The 17,710-nt window shown below is 43.1% G+C and overlaps 1 protein-coding gene across 14 annotated transcripts in view; it reads right to left on the reverse strand.

Annotated features, from left to right (window-relative positions):
• Nucleotides 1–1,395: 1,395 nt before the first annotated feature.
• LOC107225363 (disintegrin and metalloproteinase domain-containing protein 10) overlaps nt 1,396–17,710 on the reverse strand; it is a 347,658-nt gene continuing 331,343 nt past the window's right edge. For all 14 annotated transcript variants that reach the window (XM_046736150.1, XM_046736151.1, XM_046736141.1 and 11 more), the window contains 6 exons: nt 12,862–13,031; nt 8,900–9,067; nt 6,679–6,806; nt 6,474–6,588; nt 6,244–6,378; nt 1,396–3,332 (listed from right to left, as the gene is read on the reverse strand). In XM_046736150.1, the coding sequence (XP_046592106.1) occupies nt 2,385–3,332; nt 6,244–6,378; nt 6,474–6,588; nt 6,679–6,806; nt 8,900–9,067; nt 12,862–13,031 (1,664 nt within the window). In that variant the 3' untranslated portion in view covers nt 1,396–2,384. The remainder of the gene's footprint in view (nt 3,333–6,243; nt 6,379–6,473; nt 6,589–6,678; nt 6,807–8,899; nt 9,068–12,861; nt 13,032–17,710) is intronic.

The raw sequence follows: 17,710 nt of genomic DNA on the forward strand, positions 1-17,710 counted from the left end.
AAGTTTTCAACTCTACCGTTGGAACATCTCAGGGAGCGCAAGCGCACGACGATTTTTGGTTGTCACACCAAAGCCCATTAGGGCAACTGTCTTTATATGCTTTAGTCAATGATTCAGGTATCAACATTATTGTATGTATAAATCTTCGAATCTCTTTCAAAGCAAGTGCATTTTTATCCGAAAATTGAAACTCTTTCACATATAAAAAGTATGTGTACATCATTTCAAGATGTTTATAAAATACACAGTTTTCAATAATACTTGAGTCCATGTTGCAACAAAACTTCAGGTAAACATCAGGCAATAATTATCACAAATGTGATAGAAAAACAATTTCGAAAATTATCTGGGTATTTTTGCATCTATACGACTACTTGATTGAATAATTCCATCGGTAACCGACATCTAAATGTACGATTGATCAGATATTTATTACTTATATGATCCGGAGAATTTCTCGTATTGGTCCGATTCATTATACACCTGAGGCAGTCTCCGTGTTCTTTGTTAGGAATTCCGAGTTTGAGAATATGTATCCCCGATGAAGTCGATGCTATTTTACCCGGGATTTCAGCACTTTTTCGGTAACCCAGAGAATACAATTGTGTCATAATTTCAATGCCTGAACTTCATCTGTGGGATAGTAAATTATATTATCATCAAGAAATTTCTTGGAATGAAAATCCCCATACTGACTGTTAATAATTTAACCACAGTATCCAAGGATCGAACGCGTCATTTATTTCCGTAAAAATCTGCGGGCACAATTATATGTTGTGACTGCAAACGGGAAACTCAATTTTCAACATGCTTTCATTCGTTTCATTACACATCCGCACATGTCCGTGTTTACATGAACGGAAGTAATTGTATTTTTCATATGTATCAAAACAACTTGATAGATTTTATCGCCAAGTGATCTTCGAAGTTCGAATGTAGAATCGTGTCCGTCTACTAACACTTTTTCATGTCCAACGTATGTGACCGTCGCACCTGGTCAGAAGCGCACAAGTTTCATCAACCCCCACAGTTATCCTTTCGCAAGCATTTGGTCCGAGGACATCGCTGAATGACGCAGGCTCAGAGCCGCCTATAGCCCCATAGGTACATATAGATAAAAACCGGAAATTGGGCAAGGGACACCGGAGATTGGAGGAACGCTAACCGGATGAAACGTTACACGAGATGAGAAGTGCTTTATCAGATGTTGGTACGCGATAATTCATGGGCTTTGCTTTGCAGGCTCGAGATTTCGCGACATCCTAATTCTCTGTGTCAACCTGCTGCGCAGCACGTAAATCAACGAGTTCTCGAAAATTTCAATCAACGGTTTACGCCTCACGGTTTAGGGAAGCGGGATTTGGTTAAGGAAATTATTACCAGGATTCTTCATCATTTATGCCAATAATTACGTACATTTTACTATTTCGTAACACAGTTATGACCAGAATTTTTCATGTTTACTGCTATAGATATTACATATTCTACGTTTGGTCCTTTTCTATGCATAATGAATTCTTCTTTGTTCATTTCGATGGTCGATCTTTTCCGCAACGTGTCAGGCCAGACGAGTATGACATCAATCAACCGTTTTTCAACATCGTCTTTTCTCCGCCCATTCTTTCACCCTCGAAATTCGAACAAAAGATAAGAAATTAGCAAGTCTGAGCTACGCAATTATATGTACGCTGCGATGGACTCTTATTCTATACGGAAATCAGATCCGCTTTATAGGTATATACAATATGTACAAATATACCAGGTCTACACTTTCCCAATTATAAAACACATTACACGATCGATCTTACTTATACATATGTAATATCATAAACCGTATAGCTGCATTTGCGTTCAAGAAATTCAAAGGATATTAGCGCTTTACGGCTCGGTATCGGAAATTATCTAATTTCCTTTCCCAAGTATCCAAGTTCCGATAAAAATACATTTATATATGAATAAAACTAACATGTATAATGTTTGTGGATGGATGATTCATTTCAGATGTCATCGTTCGTGAACGATGTCGGCGGTGTATGGTTTGCGAGTATGAAAAATCCTAACAAAATTAAAGTTTCTAAGCGTCTAATTTCCTCTGATTTTTACACTACATACCTGAATAAAATAAATTCTCGTGAGTAACTGCAACCAAAATTTGATGGATCTCCTCTTACCTCCAGTTATTATACATTCTAGAGCATTATGTGTATATTACAATTCAACTTAACGCCGATATTAAATACGTACAAACGATTCTTGCAGTTGACAAGTATTCAAAATAGTTTTTACGCAGGCATGCTCAAAGTCCGAGTCTTACACGGCGTTCTTTGAACACTGTAGAACCGATTCAGTGCATTTGAAGACGGTCACTAAAGTCGGATAAACCACTAACTACTTTCTTTTAGAAGCACGGCAAGGTCGGAGGTCGCGACTCGCGACGCAGCGACTTCCGGCACAGGTGATTCTGGCGTTTCCGGTGTGTCAGGTTCGACCAGCGGTTCGGTGGATTGATTATTCGCCCGAAATCGGTTCTGCGGCGAAGCCGCATCTGCGGCTTTTCGCTGCTTCGGCGAGACGCGAAGCGCGTCGATATTCCGAAAATTCGACGCCACGTTAGTCCATGACGATTTCACCGATATTCTGGCGCGACGTCGTCGCCGCTTCGGCGACGATTCATCGCCAAAAAGAGCGGCGTCCCCGAACCCAATTCCCCGGAGGAACCAATTTCCGAAACCCCTTTTCTCCCAATCGCTTCCGCTCGACGCATCGGTCATCTTCTTGCGTTTCTTGCGGTCACTTGAGCCCCGCGTACTTTGATCGGCGATTTCCGCAGATACTCCGTCTTCGGTGGATGGAACTTTCGAGTAATCCGCAGCCTCCTCTCCGCCGAATCCTTGCAGCTTCGATTTTTCTCTCGTTGAGAAAACGGCGCCGTCCGTACGTCCGTTTATTGCACCATCTCGGCGAATCTCGGCGACAGCTTCGAACGGCTTGGACAGCGTGTTCTGGTTCTTCGTTCGTGGTTTATTTTCGCTCTGCGAATCCTCGCCGCTCTCGTTTTTTCCACCGAAATTGAACAGTTTTGATATACGTAGCTCCGATTTATTTGGGCAGGTCTTATTTCTGCTCGGCGAAGTGATCGTCTTCATTGTCTCAATAATCCGCTTCTTTATTCTCGTCACGCTCATCGGACTGATCTTTGGTGCCGTCTGCTGCTGCCGCTTTCCACCAATCTCCTTTACGTAACAGTCATTTTCCCCCGACTCAGCCGTTCCGCCGCTCTGCAAGCCCGAAAGCTTACTGGCCCGTCTACCGAAAAATTGCGCGACTGTAATCTGAAACAAATTTACACAGATATTAGGAAAAATTACTTCGAGGAGAAAGGTTTCGTGAAAACGTGAACATTTTGAGGATATTATCAAGTGAACCGGCAAAGATATGGTATCAATTAGATAAAATTTATCGCGTGTGCGGGGTTCAAATGAAAATTCAGTGACGTAGAGAAAAAAAACTAGGTAAAAACGGTCCAAAAAATTTCAATCATGGCAATCAATTTGCGTTCCTATGTAGAAACTATATCTTGAAAATGCAGGTTGATAATCTGGAATTCACAAATTTCTACCAAACAAAATCTGATCGACGAATTCAGATCAATTGCCTCATTTACAATCGTATTTGTAAGCAAGAAATTGGGGAAAAGCTTAAGAGGCTTTTTGCTAAGCATTTAGCCGGATCAACTAGCCAATTTGTTAACTGAAAACTTAGAATTTTATCATGGTATAGCCTGCATAATTTTGTAAACTCAACGATATCACATAAATATTCGTAAAATTGATTTAGCAAACTTTGTGAAATGAGTTATAATTTGAATCTCGTACCACAAACAGCCTCGTTATTTTCGCAACGATATGAGTTAAGTCTTGATTTTGTCAAGTTTACCAAATGAATATTTAGTACGCGAGGAAACAATTTTCTCGGCTGTTGCCTTGGCGTAAAAAATTCAAGTGCTAGGTGAAAAACCACCGATGAATAAATTTATGGAGAAACCATGTATTTTCAGTATAAAAGATATTTATAATTATGAAACAAGGACGTAATTAAAGAGTTTTTGACCATAACCGTTGACTCTAATTCCTATTATATTTACAGATACTCTAGATTGTTCTTTTCTTTGTAGATACAGTGATCTACAAAAAGATTAACTAATAGATGTATCGCAAATCGAAGAATATTACCAAAATCCTGATCAGGCCGCAAATATTTTACACGAATCTGTTCAGTCAGGTTTAGACTGGCTTTAGAGGCTTCAAGGACACAGTGAGGCCCTAATTCGAGCTAATTTACGGGATCAGAGTCTTTAATCCAAAGTAATGGGGCGCTAATATGATCTTAAACAAGACGAAAATTAATTCCATTTTGAGGTAAATTTATAACTCGGTGCTCCAAGTTGGAATTTTCGAATATAATCAAGCCTGCTATAATCGGAGGCTATAAGCCGTACCGCGATGGTTACATCGGCCTGCAGACTTTGCTCTTTGGTTTCTGTTTCTGGCTAAAGTGAGAGAGTGCTGCTCACTCACATAGAGGCGACACATATCCGACATCACACGATTTCGCCAGGTTTCTACTCGTACCTCATACCTAAAGGAGCCAATACCATTTGGTGCTAGAGTTCTCTCAAATAAGCATGGCGCTTTATCTTGGTTGGAACACCTGGCTACACGCTCGATACGTGCCTCGTTCAAAACCGCAATATTAATATAGGATTCCTGAGTCGGACAGGTATTCAGGCAGCATCACAGCAGTTATGGTGACTGGAAAAAGGAAGGGGTCCTTAGTCTGAATGAAAAGTTTCGGAGAAGTGAAAAAACCGTGCGAAACACTCTCGCCAATTTCGATTTAGCAAATTGTAATTAACACGAATGGAAAAACTTCATTATTGTTCAATAGAAATGGATCTCAGCAAATTCGAGTAACTCAAGCTCAGACATCTGAGGAAGGCTGTTTAACCCATTTCGTCCCAAATGTCCAAAATTTGTATTTTTGTTTATCAAAAAAATTCCAACGCGATATGAACGGGATGATCAAAAATATACCATTAGTGCCTTTTACAATGGTCGGTATTGCTTTTTCATTGTCAGAATATACGATTTTTGCGAAAAAACATGGAAAAAATGGTCATAACTTTTTTCCAAAAAATCGTAGGCTGATTTTGACCATGTCATTCGAAAGAAGAGATCAACAGCTATCGATTTATGTTTTTTTTTCTTTTTTTCAAGCGACGCTTTGATCGAAAGTTACATCGCGGAAAGTCGTGTACAAATTTTGGACATTTGGGATGAAATGGGTTAAAGTTTAGCCAGAATGCTTTTTCCCAGATTTCGTTGCAGAGATTTGTCGAAAAGTCAATAAATATAGTAACCGATAGAGCGAAACTTGAATTGAACGTTTTTTTTTTTTTTTTTTTAAACAAACCATTTTTCGGTAAATGTAATTTGTTGGTTTCTTTTTATACTCGCAATAAGTGGGATCGTCTAGATACTGCGGTCGGAACGAAAACTAGATTCAATTAATTTCTGCGTCCAGGCAACGTACGTTGTGTGTATTGGCAGCTGGAGGAGTGGCACGTCATTCGCCTAAGAGAAATTACGGGATGTATCGCGATTCGATCGGCATGCTTCTCCCATGGTGAATAAATGTTACGACTAGCTATCCCACTTCATTATTTTATTAACCAAGGATATTACTCGTCTTTCTAGTCTTCCTAGTGCTAATAATTGCCCTAATTTCTGATTTCCGATCAGTTAGGATACTGTTTATTATAACAATACGACATGGTTTTAATTGCGCATAATAATAAACTTAAAAATATTTTTTCACGTATATATACAGGGTATTGGCAATCGCAATAGATTGAAGTTGAATGTATTAACTTCTAATAACAATAAATAAGATTAATAATTAATAGAGTCTTTAGGTTTTCACCAGACGCCGAACTCGAATCAAATTTTTCATCTTCATTTTATGATTTTCAACTATCGTAGAAAGGGAGCTATGTCGCGCTGAGGTTCCTTCGAAAAAGAAAATCAGACATTGACCTGTCTTTAAATTTCATAACTAAACACACTGGCGAAGAAAATAAATAAACCATTTAGTCCAGAAGTCTATAATACGCTGATGTCCCAGATCATTTGCACTGTCTTTTTTCGAAATAAAGAGAAGATCATTGTCACGACGAATGCTTACCAGAGCTATCAAGACTACGAGAGCCAGTATCGCAACTCCGTACCAATGGTCCGTTATCCATCGTTGAAAAGTGGCCAAGCTTGCGTCCGATAGAAGGAGTCGTCTGAGGGTGGCCAATGGTCCGCTTGGGTCGACCTGGCAAGGATAAGAACGTGATATTTTACTTTTTAAACGCTTTGTTTCATTTTTATCGACGAGATAAGCGAATGGGAACATATTTGTGTACGCACCTCCCGACACTTTTGAAAGATATCGCAGTATCCGTTATAGTCGTTACAAGGTGTCCCTGGTTTCGAAAACATATCGGGAATATCGTAAGGTGGCAAATTCCAAGCGAAGGAGGATCTGAAAATTGTAAAAAAATATTCCCGTGATTAAAGATTGCACTAGGAATAAAAAAAAATACGCGGCAATAACATCTCGTGAAAAAATTACAAGCAGGGCTGATTTTCGCCAGGTATTTTGCAGCACAGCTCGCAGCTCTTGGTCGGCGGATCGTCGGGCGCAGCGATGCATTGGCACGATTCTAGACCATAGGCAAGGCAGATGCTCCCGGTGCATTCCTGTGAAAAAAAAAAGTTAATGATAAAAAGTGAACAAAGTTGAAGAATTTTGTTTCATCAAGACTAGCGTTACGCATTGGGGGATTATGAGAGTGATGAATCGCTTTGAAGGAAAGGTAGAAACTTGAAACGTTTCCTCCCTCTCTCGTCTGGAACCTTCGTGTAACCAACTGCTACTCGAGGTATTACTCTCATCAAAAAAAAAAAAAAAAAAAAACAGGAGGAAAAAGAGGGAAAGCAGAAAGTTTATGGACGAAGATGAGTCGTGGCGAGAGACTACTGCGAACCATTCCGTGTCTGACTCCATTCCTAATTACTCGTTGGCTTAATTAAGAGGAAGCGATTAAATGTGGCCAGACTAGTTGGGACCAAGACGAATGATCAGCGGTGTAATAAGAAGGTAGAAAAAAAGAGCCGGAGAAGAGAAGAAAGAGAAACTCGCAGCTAGAAGAAGATTTCATTGCACCCTTCGAATACAAAACTTTCATATTCCCTGCTCCGCGATAGATCATTCCAAGCTGAATGAAAAAAATCTGTAGCGGACGGAATCCGCTACGATGCGTTACACATGTGAAAAAGTTCTGGCAGGAGGCACGTTGTCACGGGTATTACGATTGTCCGTGGTGGATAAAGTGCCACGTGCGAAATATCAGCGCCATGAATAGTTGATCAACCGGGAGTTGAGTGGGGGCGAGGGTCTGCAGCTGTTTGGTGTTCAATATTCCCAATCGACGGTTCCTAATCTGCAAGTACGATAGGCAGATCTGCATGTATTGCAAGTTTGCCATTGCCACGGAGCTCACTTGGTGTAGACAACGATGTTACAAAGGTGTCGTTGCCACACGGGAGTTCGGCCATTATAACTTTCGAAACTTTGTGCCGCGCTGCGATTACAAGTGTTCCGTTTGTCTTCCGATAATTTATGGAGCTACACACCTCGCTCGAGGTCCTGGCTTGCGCGAACACCGGTATGAGTCGAGGCATATACGAGAGGTACTCGTAACTCTTAGTTAAATAGTTTATCTCGTGGAACGCCATGCTGTGGACGAGAAAGTCGTATATTTTTAGAACGTCCAGAAGAACAAGTAGGAAAACAGTGGTAATAACTTACCGAAGAGCGAAACAAACTCTTCGGAATATACGTATGTATTCCATCTGTACGATTGCTGTGTGTAACGCTTGGTTGATGAATGAATCTGATCCCAGATTCAGGGACGAAGAGTTTATCATTCCGAGATGGAACGTATTTCACGTCTGCTTCATGAATTCGAAAAAAACTTGGTTATATAATTTCAAACGTGCTTAAGCGGAGTCTTCTTCTTCTTCTCACCAAAGTTTGCTAATTGGAAACAATTTCCGTAAATACCGAACGAACAAATTCACATCTTGGAGCAGACAGTTTAGATTGTTTGGAAACCACTATAATCGACTTCCAACACTGTGACTTAAGGGTTCATCACTTCGCAGATTTAGCAAAGCACTCGCGACTCCGTTCCTACTATCTCATTTCTCGTACCCAAGTTCATAGGAGTTTCCACAATCTTGTCATACTCGTGTTGCCCCAACTGAAGCAGAGATTAATAACAAAGAGGCTTTACGGCGCTTCGCAGTGTTCGCTAATCCTGATCTTAACTTCGTGTCGTTTACTTTGATACAAGAGACAGCTTGAGAAGATTCCTATGAGTCGTTCTCAGTGTTTGCTCTCGGTGTGTGCTTAAGGCTTTCGTAAAAGCGGGAAGGTAAAAAACGAAACGAAACGTTACAGGTGTTCACCGACGCGTACGACAAAATGATACCCAGATGGAGATCTTTTTGAATTTATTTGAATATCCAGAGACGTTGGCGACACACTGACCCTGACAGAATTTCTTCTGCAGTGTAACAGCTGTGAACGATTTTATTCCCCCACACAGAGACGAAGCCACATACAGAGGCTGGGAGAAATCCGGGTGCTTGGAGATCAATACATCAGAGGTAAATGTGACGGGGTGATACGAGGAGGCTGTAAGTGGTTTCGAGACGAGGAACAGAACGATACGTACCGCATAAGCTATATGCCGAATGCCTATTTACTGTTGGGATGAGATACTCACTCCCATGTAGCAGACGAACTCCTCGTTGCATATGGTTTTGTTGGGTTTGTTGATGGATTGCGGACACTGGGGACCATAACCGTCGCAAAAGCTCGCATCTCGGCATCCGTTATCGTCCCTGCATTTGTCTCCGTTTCGCAAAGTGCATCCAGACGTACAGCAAGGCCCCTTGACAGATCGAAATACAAAATTAATGACAACTTCGGTAATCAATGCGGTGAAGAGGATCGTGAATTAATACAGGTTTTAATTTGACGCGACGTTGGCATATTTCGAGTATATTTTCAGACTCTGCCAATCGTATCCGACAGGATAAGACGGGAATACGCTCCGCGTAGCCAACGTATCTGAAATGAAATAGTCATGAGAGTCAAAGGAGGCGAGCTCCGCTTCAATCTGGGTTTAATTATATCCTTCGCGTACTGTTACTGCTACTTTTTGCTAACGTTACCTCTACGTCAAAGAATCTGAGGTACGAAAGATAAAATTTTAATGAAATCAGAATTCCTAAGCCTGCAGCAACTATGCGAAACTACACCATGATCATCAGGTACAAGATTGCTTCGCTTGATACGAGCCATTCGAACCCGCCGTGTACCTCACATTACCATTTTGGTGTTCCGACCCGCGACATACATATAGATTCGTGTACATGCACACCGGGTGGCTTCAAAGAAATGGATATTTTTGTCTGAGACTCTACGGATTTAACATCTGGAGAAGAGAGACTTGTTCGAAATACAACGTAATTTTATTCACAACCGTTAAGGCGTGTTTACAGCTCAGTAATTTGGATTCATTTGTACCGAATCGTTGATGACGAATATGGTTTCGAAGTATTCGAGAACCACAATTCGCATGAAAAAGATTTCGGGTCGAATGAAGAAGCGAAAGGTTGAACAAAAAAAAAAAAAAGATAAATAAATAATACCGCATTGTTGGGGAACGCGTGATTGATTTTCCCCTTGACAAAACATGAACTTTGCATTTGACGGGTGTAGGTGCGGGATCGAGAGCCGTGACGGCGCTGCGGCAGTGTGAAGAGGAGAATGCTGAAAGCTCTGCGGGCTTCAATATCTCTGATTGAACTTTCAACGCCGAAGCCATCGAGGCTGACAACCGACAAATTCAATCTTCGCTAACATGCAAATGCGCGTTGGATTGTGAGAATGAAAAGGGTGGGACGATCTGATGGAACAAAGTTGTAGGTATCCAATTTTCGTTACAAGGCGTCGACAATTCCAGACGTAATACAACAGTTCGAAAGTTTGGGAATTTCGGGGGAAACAGGGACGAACGATTTGGCGAAATCGTGCCACCCTCTTCTCATGCGCGTAATTTACCCGTGTATAACACAATCGCAAGAAAAATTCGATAAAGTATCTCACAATGTCGAAAGCATGCAACGTATAACTCTCCGAACGTTATTTGATCTCGTGTACAAACAAGCGAGAAAGAAAATTGAAAGCTGAACTCGGTTTTACCGTCGACACTCTTAAGACACCGTTGAAACACGCTGGATTTGTCGAGGCTTTAATTGTAACGACCGGGAACGACGCCGCGGCCGGCGGAAACCGGGGAAATAAATCGCTTTGAAAGAAGCTTGGACAAGTGTGAATCGCACTTGTATCACGCTCCTGGTATCCGGTACGTACCGAGGGGTGGTGGGCATTGGTATACCTTATACTTCGTACCCCGCATTTGAGAGGTTGACGCTCTTCCAGCCACAGGATGCTTTGTACATCGGGTCTCGGTGAGCATTTAGCATCGTTTGGTGCCCGAGCGGCACGGCTAAAAGCCTGGATGTTTACACCGAGTAAAAAGTAACTTTTTCCAGCACCCAACTCCATTTATCTTGGACGATCCTGAAGGGGGTAGCAGGACCGGGGTGGTTAGGTCGGAAATTGTCGGAACGGCCGAGCCGCAACTTTGCAGTAGCAGTTGCACTCACCTCGGCAGATGTGATCTATCCATTCCCATCGCTGCAGTGGGTATTCTGTACGTATTTCTGTAGCGAAAGTCTTCCAAAGTTTCTTGTTCTATACGCCACCCGCCACCCGCCTCTCTAATGCACCGACTTCCGTTTTGGAGACTGCAATATGGTAGCTCTATATACGGTTCGTAACGCCTCGGGAAGTTCTGCAACATCGAGAACCCGGAGACGTGCAGCTTTTCCGTCTTTTCCGAGTTGAAAATTCCGCTTCATCACCGTCGAATGGACTCGATAAGAAATACAACCGCGTGGATCGTGGTCGCAGTTTTCCAGCGGTGCTTATACACACGCCTTAGGGATTAGCACAGTTCGTTTTCCCCGCGTGTATTCGAGATTCTGCGACAAGATTGTCCGCGTGTTTGCAGAGGAAATGAGAATAATTAATCAAATGAATTGCGGCGGTAGCTCCGGGCCGGTTTCTATATCGCGGGGTAGGAAACTTGGTCCAAAAGCAACGAGAAGAGATAAGATAATTAATCTTACCACTTTGTAAATCAGACGGATACCACCCGCCTCCTTCCACCACCCGTTCGCGTACATAAACCCGACTTTGACTACCTTTAATGGTGATAGATTACCGCCCGAACTCGTTTAGTCTAAGAAAACGTACGTTCGATGGCAGGGAGTAGATTACCAGGGACTGCAGAAGCTCCGCTGGTGGGTTTTCGCTTTTGATACTCAACCAACGGGAACAAGGAATTGAATCTTGGCGATGTTCAATCAGGAGACAGGGTCGCTTCCATCCATCACGAACACTTTCATCAGATTTACACATCGGGACTTTGTGTTGATTTTACGCATAAATATGATCGCATCGTTGTACGAACAAAACTAGGAACACAGACAGTACACGTAAGGGCGGTACCGTGTATAAACGGAACTTATACCAACCCGGCAAAACTTTATGTCCCACGCCTGCCGGAGGAGTTGGTGTACCTCTACAGGATGTTGCAGCGGTCCGATAACGGAAGACGGTTTACACAGGTCACATCCTGGTACATGTTTGTCCTCAGCAAACCCGTTACATCCCGCAGGATCCTCGGCTCCCTTGGTCCTTCAGCATGTACTATAATACTATCGAACACGCCACGAAGCAACGCAACTCTGACGCAAACAATACGTGCAGCTTCTGCTTTCCGCAACTTCAGTGTTACACTTGTCTTTGATGTTAAAATGGCAGAGACGCCTCAACAACAACCGAGTTACTGGATCAATCGAATGACCAGTAATGGAGGCCGTCGAAGATGATTCGTCAAGGGTGCTAAACGCTGGTTTTTTTTATAGTCTTCGGACCGCTAAAGTCTTTTTATGAAACTATGTTCTCACTGTTCCATTCGTAGGAATGAGAAGCAGTACGTTCAGAGCTGCAGAGTAAACGTTTGAACAAAAAGACAAGACCAGAGGAAATTGGATGTGGCCTACGAAAGTTTCGTCGGTGTACATGAAACTTGGGGAAGTTTTGGCCCAAACTTTGTATTAATATTGGACCCTTTGATTATCAGAGCCGCTGAGATAGCTACTAAAGCTCATCGCAGTAATAAACGTGTAGCAAACACAGTTGCAGAGTAACTTAATTTCATTAATAATTGAGTTGGAGTGGCAAGAAAAGGGACGGGCTTGTTTTCTTAGGCTCTCGAATAACCCCGTCTCTTTTCGTTTGGAGACGATGAAACCGGATGCAATAAAGCCAGCTAGCGGCATCCAATATTCCGTCCTCAACGGAAATCAATCTCGGTTTGGTACGCGAAAAATCCACTGGAACGAATCGCGTGACCCGCGTAAATCAGCCGGCGGTAGGAAAGTCATGTTGTATACGTGTCGTTCAATCTGTATTGTAACCCAAACTTCTAAATCGTCTTTGAGAAAAAATCTCACAGTCAAGGGTCGTCGAAAACAACGGCGAAAAACGCTGCTGCGATTTCCGAAACGGTTTGTCTTCCGGTATTATGAGAATATCAAGTACGCTCACCTGACTCGGGCTGCAGACCGAACCCTCGGTTAACCGACAGGGTATCTCGTGGGCTGGATGATGACGTCGTTGAGGATGACAGCAGGGATCGTTGCAATCCTCTTCCCAACCGCAATCACACTCCTCGCCTTCCTCCACCACACCGTTTCCGCAAAGCGAAGACTGTGGCTCTGTGAAGAGAACAAAAACTGTATCAATCACTCTTGACACAATGCTGCATATGATAATTTTTTCAAACGGTGTATGCCAAAATTTGATAGTTGACACGATTGATTCTACGTTGAATACTGGCATGTGATTTATCTGCAAAAAAAATCCTATAGTGTCACTTCTTTCAAGTGAAGAATTATTCCGTTGAAAACTCCCGTCGAAGTATCCAAAGGACATTAAAACGTTTTACTGAACTAATTGTGAAAGAACAAATTTATTGACTGTGATTTTTTCTCAGTGTATTGCAAAGGTTGGTTATATTCTTCAAATCTTGAAATTTACGCGATGACGTTCAGGAACATTAGAAATAAAGCTATGAGTATATATTTTTTTCGACGATGCCTTGTTTCAGTAAATCACGGATGTTCACACTTGTTTCGATAAGAACGTATGGGTTATAGTGTTGATAAAAGCTTTGAGCATGAAATCCTACTTACTACCGTATGTATCCAAATGCCTATACACACATACTAACAGAAATATGAGGAATGGAACGATAGTATTGTAATTCCCAGTAGGGAAAGAGCTGTCTCGGAATACCAAATGCACCCACATATACCCGGTGACAAGAGCGTTTCACACTAGTGTAGATTGGCGGACACGAGTGGCGTAAAGTGCAGCAGCGAAAGAAGAAAGAAGCTGGTATTGAAAAACAGCGCTTCACTCGATATAATGGACTGCATGGCGGGAGGAAAAGTGGGTCGAGTGCGAAAAGAGCGGTAAAGAAAGATTCAAGAACTCGCTAAGCGACCGACGATGAGTTGAAGCCGAAAATTTACTTGTCCTGAGCTGTTTTTGATACGGGAAAGTTGGCTTAGCTAATACCGTAGCTTATCCACGGCATTCTAATGAAATATGCAAGGCATGTACTAAACGGGTCCGGACTTCTTCCCTTTTACCTAGCAAAACTTCAGCCCTGCGCTTTTTCTTTGATATAGAAAAGCTCGCGAGCCACGCGGGTGACGCGGCTGTCAGCCTAGTTTCACTCTCCATGCAATCACTCTGAATCACCTTCCAGAATCCAATACTCCACCTACTGGTTTGCGCTGCTTACAAGGAGTCTTCCAGCTTTTGTTGGAAAAGGCGAAGGACGCGGTGTCTGAAAGGAAAAACTCCCATGCTGTATACCGTCACACTATGCACTAAACTGGAATGAAAAGCCTCATCGATCACCTAGAGTCTTGAATTTTCGGGGCACTGTCAAACACGTATTCTACGCCCAGTATTATACCAGCACCGGTTGACCTCGTCCCATTCGATACTCGGCCGCATCACGCGATTGGTCAAAGACTTTGCATGTTTCAGGTCAAACTCCGGGAAATATATTCCGTTCGCGTTAGGCTATTGGCAACAAAATCAAGTGTAAATCTCTTGTCTCATCCTAACAGTGACGACAAGTTAAACAGAGAAGTCAGTCGTCAATACAACAGTTTGATATCGCGGATGTTACTTGTTTGTCATTATTGTTTTTACCTTCACCAGCTATTTTTAGTCTTCTCATCCATTTTATGGAACGATATGCTGACGATACTTATTGTTGGAGTGAAGTGTACATATTGCGAGAAGTTTTTCGGAATGAGAATTGATTTACAACCACGCGTGATATGCGACGTCAACTCGTGTTATCATCACATGTGCACCCGTCTTCAAATACGTATACCTAAATCAACGCCAAGTCACTTGATTAACTTACTCACAATGATAGAAAGTCATTTGAATTCACTCGCAGTAATTTAAATTCATGTAGTAAGTCGAGCGTACGACTGACCGTAGAACTGAGAACGGTCAACCCCTCGTCAAAATGAACCGTCGCACGCAATGTTGAGAAAGTACCTGCATCAAGAGCCTAGCGGATACGGTTCGAGTAAGGTTTCCATGTTTGATCATCGCTGCAGGCGGTTAACTAGCTCTATTGGTTAGTCCTGCAGCTAACGGTGCCTGCAGGGTGCAGATCGGGCCGTATTTGGATGGGTACCGTCAAGGGAAGAGGGCGGTTTCAAAGGGGGTCAGTTTGGAGGTGCAAGCAGCCTGCACGCCGTGTGACTGGTCTATGCATTATGCAGTTTCCCGATAAACTTGTGTCACCGCGAAGCACGGCAAGCTATACGATGTGAACCCGGGTTGAGGAAGGGGTGCATCAAACAGCGTGCAAGTTTCAACTGCATTCACAAGCTAACTGGGACTCCAGCAATAGCTTCGGGTGCATCTCATGGTGATTGGGAGAATGTGAGAGGAGAGATCTTCATCGCGTTGAGGTTGGGCAAATACCGGGGTATAAACTGACCCACGTCTTTAACCGGTAACTCTGGAACTTGCGTCCTTCTGCAGATGTTATAGATATGTTATTAATACACTGGAGGGGCACGCTATCGCTTTAACGCCGTCGGCTGGACCGGGCACCGAATTCGTATTCGATTTGGACCAATCAGCTGCACGGTGCGAGTCAACAAAAGGTGGATCCGATGGGTTGGTGGATAGACAGTCCATTAACTGCGCCTTTGTTGAGGCTAATCGAATGTACCGGTGATACCGTTTGCCAGTTCTCTTCTCAAGCCTTCTTTCTACCCTATCTATCTATCGACACGTATCAACCGGCGAAACCCCCGCAACCCCCGGCGTCTTTGCGTGCTCCACGGGCATTAATTGAATCCTTCAGAAATTTTTCCACCCCTTCCAATAATAATAATAATCGTCTCTCCCTACGTGTCAGAATCTGTTACGTGGATCGCCACACTGTCGGGAAACTCGCCTGCGCCACGGAGAGGGTTCCTAATTCAACAAGACACTGTAATATATGGACCATCACACGCGACTGCCAATTAACGCAATTGGGCGTTCATCAGGTAGTAACAATCGGTGTTTCGCGGTGGTAGTTGAAACCACCAAGACTTCTTTCAGTCTCAAACTGAATTTTTCAGCGTAAGGCTCATCTCAGGGACAGTGAGGAAGATCATATTTCAGCTTGAAATTTCATTTCACTCACTCGTCGTTTAAGTGATGAGTGGCCAATATTCATTTTAGCCGATGTAATTCTTGTTCATAATATTTTATACTGATAAATTCAGACGCGTTGAGGCATTTTGTTCCATTCCACGGTCCCTCCTACATTTTCATCACATGTAGAAATTGTTCTTATGAAATTTTCCTATTTCATTGTAACAGGCACCCCGGAGATATATTTCAATATGGTAATGCGGCCATTATTTTTATGACGCCACGACAGCGGACAGAGGGTTGTAAAATTGGTTTCACGGCGGTAAGGACTGAAACTACACTTCTTGCCCAGAGGTTTCCGTTACACGATATAATTTGAGAATGCCCTCGAGTTCGGAAATACTTTGAGGTGTTCGGAAAAAAGAAATGAGGAGAAAGCTTAAGCCAGCGTACAACGCAATCTTTGCCGAGAGTTGAAATTAGAATTTCTAATTTGCAGGACAATCACGAGTAAAGGAAAATTCCGAGGGGTGTTTATCACCGTGGTAACGGTCGAGGTGGTTCGAGGCACCGTGTGACCAGCGTTTCGCTGATATTTGCGACAATCCCGGGGCGTGTAACGTAAAAGGGTGCGCGACCCTTTTCCGGAGTCAAACGTCGTCCGGGGAGTTAAATTCGCGCAAGGGTTGCCGAATGAAATTCGAATCCGTGGGGCACGCACCCCGCGTACCCCGTTTAACGGGTTTCATTTAAACAACGGAGGCGGAGACGTCGACGGCGGGTCGAGTGGAGGTAGGGAGCTGGATTTTCCACCCCTGACAGATTCAGGCTCTTGGAATAAATATTTTAAGGAAGCTAAGGGCAAATAGGGTTGCAGGCGGGTGTAAGAATCCGGCAAAAGTGTGCACGATGCCTTTTACGCTGGAGCGGGTGATCAGGGGGATGATGGGGAGGAGAACTGCAGGGGCAAATACGAAGTCCCGGATGTTATTGCCGAACTAGGCGAGGCGGCGAGATGAGCCGGCTGACCCTCTTCACCGCCTAAAACGCCGCCGGATCCTCAGGATCGGGTTTCGGCTCGGCGGACGATGCGGAAGGAAAATTCGAAACGAATGGGAGAATCGCGGTTGTTCCGCCGTTGCCGTCGGTCGAGTCGACGAGATGATCCTCGTCTTAGTCGATTCGACCCACTACTTTGTCCGCAGAATATTCGAGGCCAGTCGGCCGTGCTTAAGGCACATCCCAGTTCACGCTTCGTTCACCGCAACTTGACCGCATGTGTCGGCGTGATTAGAAAGGCTTCCGCAAACCCGTGAAAAATGTTTGGATAAAATTTGTGTATAACTTACGTAAGGGTGATACTGAATTCATATGTACGTTAGGGTGGTTGAAAAAACATTTGTTTTACACGCTCTGACCCCCTCAAATATTATTGATTGACAGAAAAAAGATCCTATGAAAAGATCAGTTTTTTAGCTTAAATGTAACAGTTGGCTATTGTAATTTTTATTTTCCATTCATTTAACACGGAAAAATATCACCTGTTGTTTGAAGTTAAAATCCCCGTAAGCTGTTCAATATTTTTTTAATTCATGTATAGATCAGCCTTCAGGCTGATTCTGCAAGTTTTTCAAACCTCTATGGCAGAGTATAGGTTTTTACCGAAAAGGAGAAAATCAGTAGTTTTCAGACGACTGTGATGTGT

Source organism: Neodiprion lecontei, chromosome 4 (genome assembly GCF_021901455.1).
Source record: "Neodiprion lecontei isolate iyNeoLeco1 chromosome 4, iyNeoLeco1.1, whole genome shotgun sequence".
NCBI classification, from domain to species: domain Eukaryota; kingdom Metazoa; phylum Arthropoda; class Insecta; order Hymenoptera; family Diprionidae; genus Neodiprion; species Neodiprion lecontei.